At 38.5% G+C, this 10,614-nt stretch overlaps 2 protein-coding genes across 2 annotated transcripts; one reads left to right on the top strand and one right to left on the bottom strand.

Annotated features, from left to right (window-relative positions):
* Positions 1-3,048: 3,048 nt before the first annotated feature.
* Positions 3,049-4,519, bottom strand: LOC108359285 (PRADC1-like protein). The gene is made up of 3 exons (XM_017611092.1): positions 4,304-4,519; positions 3,977-4,229; positions 3,049-3,709 (listed from the first exon to the last, which is right to left on the bottom strand). The coding sequence occupies exons 1-3, from the start codon at positions 4,377-4,379 to the stop codon at positions 3,415-3,417; spliced, it is 624 nt and encodes a 207-aa protein (XP_017466581.1). The 5' UTR covers positions 4,380-4,519; the 3' UTR covers positions 3,049-3,414.
* A 3,907-nt stretch (positions 4,520-8,426) lies between these two features.
* On the top strand, positions 8,427-9,681 carry CNBP (CCHC-type zinc finger nucleic acid binding protein). Its single transcript, XM_017611093.1, has one exon. The coding sequence runs from the start codon at positions 8,632-8,634 to the stop codon at positions 9,082-9,084; it is 453 nt and encodes a 150-aa protein (XP_017466582.1). The 5' UTR covers positions 8,427-8,631; the 3' UTR covers positions 9,085-9,681.
* Positions 9,682-10,614: the final 933 nt, after the last annotated feature.

Here is a 10,614-nt window from a genome sequence, read left to right as displayed (position 1 = left end):
CGAGTATATTTGGGAAATCCCGCAAGGTTTCGAGGATAATCGTAACAATATTTATACTAATGGGGTGCTACCGTTGTTTGGGTTCAAAAAATAAAATCAGACTGAATACGGAAAATCATCGTGTGCACCCTGTGCAGGTACCAGCCTATGTTTGAAATTTCTTTTACCATATAACTGGCAACTCTAATTGCTGTCAGTTCGTGTTCCGTTATTTCGCGCGAATCGTCTCCATTCATGATTCAATAATGAAAGGTTTTGTAAGTAGCTTTTTTTTAAAATTTGACACTCCCACCCACAGGGATGGTTTTTGGAAGCAGGGGAAAAAAGGGAAGAGTTCAATCAAACTTCCTAAAATGGTAGCTAAATTCCACAAAAAGGTGGGGATAGTGGTATTTTAAAACAAAAACGAATTTGATTTAGTTATTTAATTTAAACCAGCTTATTTACATAGAATTTAACCCCGGATTATTATTTAAANGTCTCCATTGTGGCTCGTCCCATAAAATTTATCAAGTGCACATTATTTAGTGATTTGAAACGCTTAAGTGTATTTAAAATAAAAGTAGGCGTGGAAGAAAGTGATTGTGAAGTGAATTGTGTATATCTAGTGCGATATTTTTTTATTCAATACGGGCAAAGCGCTAAGCTTCGTGAAATTTGCAACGGCTCAAGGCCAATATGTTGTTTTTATTGCTGTAGCGGCACTGGAAACACGATGTTATCAAATTTTTATGAGTTCCGGTACGGAAGTGTGAAATTTTTGAAAAGCGAGTATTACCTCTTCCTGTATATTCGTTGATCCAAATTCAAGCAACTTGGTAAAGCATTAGCGCACAATCCAAGGTACGTACTACGTTTATATGGACATTTTTATTTAGTTGTAACATACAAATTGCCAAAAGGTTTTTTTCGGTGAGTGCTGCAAGAGATCGGCCCAATCCTTAGCGAGATATACTAAGGGCCGGTTGTTCAATGTTTGGTTATCACTACTTGCCCGTTAAACATCGTTATTGACGTTTTCGTCATCATGCATATAACATGTGATCGATAAAGCAGTCGTTGTATTTAACCGGAGCTTCTACCTCCGATTAGTGTTAATCAGACATTGAACCACCGGCCCTAAATGTGGGTCGTTCCGGTTACGTATGTATAGAGATTTGAGTGTTTGCATTTAGTATTTTTCGGTGTTTAACTAAAAATTTAGTTTGTTGTTGTTGTTGTAACAGCATACAAATTCCTCAAAGAATTTTTGGGGAGTTATGTTGGAGTGACAGTTCTTGGCCAGATGTAAATCTGGGTCGTTACGGTTACGTAGACTATACTGTCGTTATCACAAAGCATCCATGGCAGCCGCTGTGGTGTTGTGGTAAGCACTGCGCACTACCATTAGCTTTGTACCAACGCTTTCCGGTCTGTTTCGGTAATTAGAGCTTAAAAATAAGTTATTCTCTCACATGCCAAAAGTGCCCAGAGCGTGAGGAACGCAAAAACCACATTTCATGCCCGGAATCAACAAATCAGCTCAACAATGATTTTATGTGTATTTCGTCGCTCGAATAAAGAAACAGTGTAAATGCCACATACACTATTATTCGATAATTGCACCATTGGATAGACAATCCTTAAATCTATTAGAAAAATCTTTAGTTTTCTTAAATATCTCTTTGGCTCACTAATTTATTCCCGAAAAAACGAAATTGTATTTGTATGGTTTGTAATGGTTTATAAAAACTTCCAATTCGTTTTTCTCAAAACTATACTTTTCATGTTACACTATTTCATTATTTCAGCGACGATTTATCTTATATAGCTAATAAAATAAGCAAATACCTATATTTCTGAAAGTTTAGTTCTATTTTCCATTTTTTTTCTTTCGAATGTAAGCAAACAACTCGTATTTCAAATTCATTTCTAGAACACATTTATGATCTAAAAAAGTGGAAGGTATTCGCTCTCTACTACCCATTTTTCTAGCGTGAGGAACGCTTTCTGGGCTGTTTTGGGCACCCGCGGGATCCCGCGGGCCCGCGTGGAACAAACCTATTGTAGCCGCTACAACAACAAGCCCAACAACCAATCCGCAAGGCCTGGGTTCAAGCCCAGTTTCCGACTAACACAAAAAAAATAAAATAAAAATTCTAATAGCGGTCGCTATTCGGCATGCAACAAGGCACATTAAACAGGTAGTATCAGTAGAGCAAAAACATTTGCGTGTATTTTGTTGTTGCTTCTGGTATCGAAAGTGTCAACAACTGTTCTGAATTTTTTCTTCTAAATCAAAGCGTGCCATGTGAAATACAAAAAATTATAAAAAATAAAAAATTGAAATTGGAAAAAATAAAAATTGATGCAACTTTCTTTCCTAGTAAATTTGTTTGCTTCTCGAAGCATTGATCCATCCTTTGCAAGGCCCAGTAATCAGCGGTCGTGCTGCCGAGTTGGGCGAACGTTCCAAAAGCTGCTATTCAATCGCTTGTTTTGTATGGAAAAAGGTTTCACAAGCAAATGGATTTTAACAACTTATAATTTTCGTGAGAAAAAATTAAAAATATTTGACATTTTCGAGACCAAATAATTTGAAAATAAATCAAATCAGCTGCTCTACTGATACTACCTGTTCAATGTACCTTGGCATGCAATGACAAAACTCCGATTGTGTTTCTGCCATGGAAACCAATTATTATCACCGGCTTTTGTTGTTAAGCTACAAAAGTTAAAAAAATAGGTTTCGTGGAACATAGGCTGCTTAGGCATAACTAATTTTTTATACTGTTATTTGGTATAATCTGTATGGGGAAGCTTTGTACGTCCTCATTATTCAAAAATCTATTTCAGCTCCCAATTCTTACACAACTCGTTCGATTGAATCCATAAATAAACTTTAGAATTTCTATTTATTTTATTTATACAATCTGTACAATTTTAGTTAAAAAAAAACTATAGTTGCCCAGCTAACACAAAATATAAACTACGTGGCTAGAGATTTACTAAAAAATATTACTTATTTAAAGCGTGGCTATTTTAATTTAATATCATTAAGCCCTGTTCTAATATTTATTTACTCATTACAATATTTTAAGAAAATAATTTATTGCTTCAATTGTTTAAAGATTTAGTACATAGCAGCTCCATGTTATGACTTAGACTTTTTAATAAACAAACGATTTCCTTTGTTGGCCGTTTAGCAGTGCTGCAACTGCGTGTATTATACCACTTGTTAATAATAACATTCAATGTGCTGTTAGCCTTTCTTTCGAAAAATAATTTTGTCCTAGACATTGTTCTATAAAAATTAAAATTTATTATGCACTTTTTTTTACTTTCCGCAGCCTCTGTGGCTGATGGGTTTCAAGAATGCTATTTGGTTATTATTTTTGGTGTACGTTAGAGTTTGTTTTCTTTCACTTTGTAGCTTTACCAACCTAGCCATGGTGGATGATTGATTTGAGCGGGTGGCACAAATGTTAAATTGACTGGCAAATTTATGGTAGCTTGTGGCCGACGTAACCGCAGCAGCGTCGACCGTATCACAATACCATTTTTGCCCAGCAAAAATCCAGCTGGTATGTGAGCATCTCTGCTGGTATTGTCATGTATCATTTCGATATAATAATCAAACTCAGCTGATTCATTGTTGAATTCAGTGATAATAACAGCTTTAGCGCCAGCAAGCTCAGCATTAATCGTCTTGGTGAGAAATGAGCATTCGCTGCAACAAAAAGAACTAATTAAATGTATATCCGAACGAAAGCGAAAAAATTAAAATTTTTAGATATTAGTAAAAATGGTTTTGATAAAACACACAAAAATTTATTTTAGAGGTTGCAAGTTTAATTGATACATTAAACACATATGTGGTCAACTATAAACACGATTCATTCACTCGTTTGTGTGACAAGCGCATAAGCCATTAGGCCACGTAACACTCATAAATTTTTAATGAAAGCTGAACCTATACTATAGCTAACATACGCACCCTCGCTCAATTAACGCTACGTTCCCGCGAAGTTCGCGTTGATTTAGTATTTTTGAGCATGCATCCGAAGGAACTGTTAGCACTAGTCCAATTCCCACGAATCGTCGTGACACAAATGATACGCCGAAATCTTTTGCCGGTCGCAGGCGATACGTATACTCCAGTACGGCAGGATCTGTTATCTCGAAGAAAACATCTCCAGCTATTATATCTTGCGTTGTAATTATGTCGTGAATAGGTGGATGATGTACTCCTAAAGGAATAGTAATCAAATGAGTGTCTTTTATGGCATTTCGATCGAAGCCTGACAACTGAATAGAAACCTACCTGATAAGGGCACTATCACAAGCAATAGCAAATTGAATGCAATCGCGATGGGATTTAGGCATGTCAACGAGCTCATTTCTTATCTACTATTTGTGGTCAATCACTTGTTAACACCGGTAGCGGTGCAGCATTTTTATTATTTACATGAACGTGTTTATTGTCAACTAATTCCTTGATTTCCTGAAATTGCCAATTCGATATCAGATGATTGCTAAGTATAGGAGAAAACGAAACACCAGAGGGTGTTAAGGCCAACAAAAAAAATTAAAGCGTAAAATTATGTTCTCATTAGTTGCGTTTTTTTTACTCATTTCCAGTAAAATCCAGTAAAAGTTTTAACGAATTTTCATGTTTTGGCGTTTTCGTACGCAAAGTAGGGGAAATTGAGAGAGCGAAAAATGACAACTGAAGTTGCAAGTTTTTACTGGATAAATTTTTACTTGTAAGAATTTGCCAGTACGAAAAACAGCTGATTGCATGTTGCTGGATGAAATTTAAATTAATAAGGAAACTGTTTGCGGCTTTTTATTGCGGAAATTCACAAAATAAACGTATTTAAATATAAAATATATTGTTTTATTAGGAATATGCTGCGAATAAACAACCAATTAATCAGCTGTTCATGAAACTTGCAAATTATTACTGGAAAAGCGTTCACGTACTTTTTTGTAAATTTTTTCTATGAGAGCGAATTCTTGGAAATTAAGTTACTGGAGAGTTGCTGGCAAGTTACTGGATAATTTGTAAAAAAACACATAAGCTCGAGTTTAACGTTTTGAGTTTATGAACTGTCAAGTGTTCACATTGGAATGTTTAAGAAACTAAGGGCCAGTTTTTCAGGGTCAGTTTCAACTTAAATTAAGTAAACTGAGTTTAAATTGAACAGCTGGCTGACATCTGATTGGCTAATCTTAGTTCAAACCAGCCCGATCGGACGTTTAAACTGAGTTTGGTGCAAATAAAAACCAAAGCCGATAAAAGAAGTTAAGTGGGTTTTTGCATGGCAAGATTGTTGATATTATAGACTTATGTGACCGGAACGACCTCGGACTATTTCTGATTAAAGGCCGGTCCACATAGAACTTTCGCGTTGACTTTGGCGTTGGCGTTGGTTTGACAGAACACACGTTAAAAGTATGCTTGCTACAATGAACGCTTGGCAGCGAATGGCTGGGCTACTAAATTAGCATACCAACGACAGATAAATTAATATTTCATATCAATAATTGCATTAAAAGCGATATTTCTTGCCCAAAGGAAAATATTTCACATAATTTTATTTATTTGCAACAGCTGACGAGCGACGCACTCGAAAAGTTGAGAGTTGGCCATCTTTTTGCTTTGTGTTGGCGTGAGCGTTGTCGAAATTTGGCTATGGACGGCTGCATTTGAATTCATGTATTCATAGTCAGCCGTTGAAGCGACGCCAACGCCAACGCAACGCCAAAGTTCTATGTGGACGGGCCTTAAATCCTGCAGTGCGGGAACACTGTCGGCAAGTTGGTTGCAGGTTTCGATTATCAAAGACACAAACCAAATTCGGTAAAAAAAGGTTTGCATTAGTTGTGTTTTTTTACAAATTATCCAGTAACTTGCCAGCAACTCTCCGGTAACTTTATTTCTAAGAATTCGCTCTCAGAAAAAATTTGCAATAAAGTACGTGAACGCTTTTCCAGTAATAATTTGCAAATTTCATGAACAGCTGATAAATTGGTTGTTTATTCGCAGCAAATTCCTAATAAAACAATATATTTTGTATTTAAATAGGTTTATTTTGTGAATTTCAAGAATAAAAACCCACAAACAGTTTCCTTATTAGTTTAAATTTCATCCAGAAACATACGATCAGCTGTTTTACGTACTGGCAAATTCTTACAAGTAAAAATTTATCCAGTAAAATCCAGTAAAAACTTGCAACTTCAACTGTCATTTTTCGCTCTCTCAATTTCCCCTACTTTGCAAGTTTTTGCGTACGAAAACGCCAAAACATGAAAATTCGTAAAAACTTTTACTGGATTTTACTGGAAATGAGTAAAAAACGCAACTATTGTCTAAATAAGGCACTCCGCACATTAAGCTCCTAATCACAGTAGTGTAATCGTTTCGGCATACTAAAGTATAAAGCTTTTATGCCGTACCCATGTATTTCAATGAAGCTCTGTAGATTACGATTCAAAATCATGTTTTCGCCTAATCATAAAAGCTTTATGAATCGAAGCGCCCAACATTGTAAGGCGCTTGCAGTTTTGAAATCGTCATTTGTTTACTTTTTTGTGTTGGAAATAAATTTTATTTGTCAATTCAATAGAAAATAATTGGAAATGAACGATTTCGTGCTAAAATTCGTGCAAATTGCATTAAACCACAAGCGTTTATGCAATATTTCGGAGCGGAATAATTTGCGGAAGTGCGTGTTGCGAAAGAACGGCAAAAAAATTTGTTATGTGTAGAAAGTGTTTATTAGTTGGTGACTTATGCAGGGCGTGCAAGAGTGCAGAAGTCGAGCCGTCATGCATTCGTTTCGGTATGATGAAACGATTACTCTACTTTGATTAGGCGCGTAATGTGCCTAAGAGTGGTGTTTAAGGAGAGTTCAATGAAATTTTTTGTATAGTTAACTCAAGAGTTTACGAGTAGAGTATAGGAAGCGAGGATGTCGGCCGCTGTGGTGTAGTGGTAAGCAGTGCGCGCTTTCACTCATCAGCACCCGGGTTCAAGCCCTGGTCAAAGCAACATCGCAAAAAATATAGAAAAGGTTTTTTCTTAGCAGCGGTCGTCCCTCAGCAGGCAATGGCAAACCTCCGAGTGTATTTCTGCCATGAAAAACAGCTTCTCATAAATATACAATCGCCGTTCGGAGTCGGCGTAAAACTGTAGGTCCCTCCGCTTTGTGTGACAACACCAAGGCGCACGCCACAAGTCGGAGGAGAAGCTCGGCCAAACACTAGCATATGTGTAAGCGCCAATCTAAAAAAAAAAAAAGGCACTGCAGCTCGAGGATCGAAGCCTCGTAGTCATGGCCAGATGATGCGGCGTAAATCCGGCGAAAATGGTGCCCATGAGAAGAGACATGGTCTGGTCACCACCAGTGGCCGGCAGAAGCACGGCCATGTGAGATGGTGCCCTCCCGGACATAAGCCGGAAGTAATGTTCAGTAACGCATTGAGCCGAGAGGATTTACAGGAAGGGCATTTTGTGTTGATGTACAAGCCGGAGCGAAAGAAAGGCTTCACCTCCAAACAACGACGTAAGATTGTTAAACTTCTGAATGTCGCAGTCTATCGAGCCCAGACCGTTGGGAGACCGAGAACCAAGACGAAGGTGGTCCACTTGGAAAGGCTTGCAGCATTCGGAACAGCAGACTTAGGTGGAGGACAGTATGGCGAATACTGCGGCAACTCAATATGATAGGGCGATATGAACGTAGGGCTTTTTGGTAATCCGTCAAGTATTCAAGGATAATCGTAACAATATCTATACTAATGAGGTGCTAACGTCGGTTGGGTACATAGTGGTACACTTGGAAAGACTTGCAGCATTCGGAACAGCAGACTTAGGTGGAGGACAGTATTGCGAATACTGCGACAACTCAATATGATAGGGCGATATGAACGTAGGGCTTTTTGGTAAATCCGTCAAGTATTCAAGGATAATCGTAACAATATTTATACTAATGAGGTGCTAACGTCGGTTGGGTACATAGTGCCACGAAATTAAGTTCAATTGTGGTGGCAACACTATTGGGCATTGTTGTATAAGTTAAAGTTCATGATTTGGCAGCACTGGCCTCAGGTGGTGGGTACTGTCCGGTGCATTTTCGATGTGTATCCCTTGCATTAAAGTAACCCCTTTCGCAGAGGGCTATGGCTGGACTCCTCAGCGCCATCTTGCGAGGATAAAATGAAGTATCTGCCACGCTGCCTAATGTGTACTAAACGGAAGATCAGTGTACTCATGTCCGGCCTAATATAGCTTGACAATAATTATCCCATTAAAGGGAAATTGATTTATGCAACAATGGAATGGAATTTCTATTTCTCATTCACTAGCGAAAATGTTATTCGAAGGATTGGCAGCACTTATATAAAATTAAAGCCACAGGCAACCCTGGTTTTCGAGTTTGGGGCGTTTTTGCAAACGTTAGTCGGAGGCGCTGTTGGACGAACGTCGACGTCGGCAGCCATTTCGATTTGTGTTCAGTGCGTGGAGTGGTGAAAGCAATTTTCACCGAGAGGAGCGCGCTGCATTTAGTTGTTTTAACGTTTGGACTGTGGCAAAGACTTTTAGTTGGTAAGGAACCCGCGATAGCAGATTAGTACCGAAGAAATATGTCAGCTCCCACGTGTTACAAGTGCAACCGTCCAGGCCACTTTGCCCGCGACTGCAATGCCGGTGGCGGCATGGTTGGCGGAGGAGGGCGCGATATGAGACGCGGTGGTGCTCGGGAAAAGTGCTACAAGTGCAATCAAGTTGGGCACTTTGCGCGTACCTGTCCTGAGGAAGCAGAACGCTGTTATCGTTGCAACGGAATTGGTCACATCTCGAAGGAATGCACACAGGCTGATAATCCCACTTGTTACAAGTGCAACAAGCTCGGTCACTGGGCGCGTAATTGCCCGGAGGCTCTTAATGATAGAAATGTAAGCAACATTTCGTGTTACAAGTGCAACCGCACAGGTCACATTTCCAAGAATTGCCCGGATACGGCGAAGACATGCTATGGCTGCGGCAAGAGTGGTCATCTGAGACGCGAATGTGACGAGAAAGGAGGCCGTAATTAAGAGAAGCGGCACGACTTCGTATACTACACATACACTACAATTGCAACCAACTTATAAAAAAATAAAAGAAAAAAATTATAAAAACAAAGCTTAACTCACACTCTCCTTATGAACCCTAATTTTTTCAATAAAAAATTTTCTAATTCCAATTCGGCACAGTTGCGGCCCACTCTAATAAGGGACGCAGACAAATTTTGGAGCTGCACTGCGTCTGCGATCCTGGGAAGTATAAATTGTTTGTTGTCGACCGAAATTGAGATTTACTGCTGCTTCATATACATGCATACACACACAGTCCAACCACATACACATCATGAACATTTAAAGTGATCTGGCGAACGATTAAACTGGGCTGATACGATAATGTTGACTCGATGCACTTTTGTTTTTTAATGCTGAACGAAGCCGGGTATCAGGCCCTGTTGAAGGAGCGGAGTATAGAGCAGTTCGGAGAATACCTACGAAAGAATAGTACAGAGAAGAGCAAAGAAACCCAACTCAGAAGCACCAACCTTCAATATAAAATTTCAAATATCACTGTGATTGTTTTTTAATTGTAAATTAAAATACTGGAGCTGCTGATTTGAGAACAAGAAATTTTGTTTCATTATCCATTACTTTTTAGTACATGCATAAATAGCTATATGCACTTTATAAGTTGTTTCACTAATGTTGCTTGGTCGATTTTGGATACCTAGATACATATACATTCATATGTTTATATGGCTGTATATATACATATACTTATGTACATACCTACTTGTCTACTACATATGGCGTATTCAAACATTCGCACATGTGCGCATATCTACTTGCCAAAGTTATACCGAATCTTTTGTGGTGGCGATTCGTATGGCTTAGTGAGCACATACCATTTCAGGTTTTGTGCTACATTTGCTTTGCCTTTGCCTCTTGTGTTTCCAAGTACGGCCGTGACCGACAGTGTCCGCACTGTCGATGCTGTAAGGAACACATGATAGAAGCAGTTTTCTTGATTTCCCTTCCTGTCTGGAATTTTTTGTGGTAGTGGTGGTGATGATGGCAGTCGCGGCCGCTTGGATACAAATTTGTAGGCAAATAGCCATACATATCTACATACCTACATATATGTACATATGTATGTAGGTATAGTAGTTGATTGGGATTGTTGATTTTCTATTGCTATACCGGCAATTTTGGGACAACAGCCGTTTGTGTTATGCGATTTTTCTGCCAAGCCTCTCACTATTGTTTTATGTTACATTGTTATCTTTCACCACAAATCGTAAATGATGTGTTGGAAAGTACAGTCGCTACCATGGTGGAATTGCGGCAAACGTAGATCATGGGCCAGATGCCTATTTACCTACCAATGCAGTGCTGTGCATTGCAAATTATTTTCGCCTTAATGCGTAACATATGTGTATGAGTATATACTTACTATGTATAGATGTGTATCTACGTCTGTATGAATGTGTATACCTTACTACATTTATATGGGCAACATACATAGTTTTTGTATGTGTGTACATACGTATGTACATATGCATT

Source organism: Rhagoletis zephyria, unplaced genomic scaffold (genome assembly GCF_001687245.7).
Source record: "Rhagoletis zephyria isolate East Lansing unplaced genomic scaffold, Rhagoletis_zephyria_1.1 Rzeph_scaffold_00368, whole genome shotgun sequence".
In the NCBI taxonomy this organism is placed as follows: domain Eukaryota; kingdom Metazoa; phylum Arthropoda; class Insecta; order Diptera; family Tephritidae; genus Rhagoletis; species Rhagoletis zephyria.
Note: the sequence above shows the minus strand (reverse complement) of the source record. Positions and strands in the feature narration are given on the sequence as shown.

Coding starts and splice junctions, on each gene's coding strand:
- LOC108359285 (XM_017611092.1), bottom strand. CDS start 4,379: ATGAGCTCGTTGACATGCCTAAATCCCATCGCGATTGCATTCAATTTG. Junction 4,230..4,303: donor TGTGATAGTGCCCTTATCAG/GTAGGTTTCTAT, acceptor CTATTCCTTTAG/GAGTACATCATCCACCTATT. Junction 3,710..3,976: donor GTAGCGTTAATTGAGCGAGG/GTGCGTATGTTA, acceptor TTTTTGTTGCAG/CGAATGCTCATTTCTCACCA.
- CNBP (XM_017611093.1), top strand. CDS start 8,632: ATGTCAGCTCCCACGTGTTACAAGTGCAACCGTCCAGGCCACTTTGCC.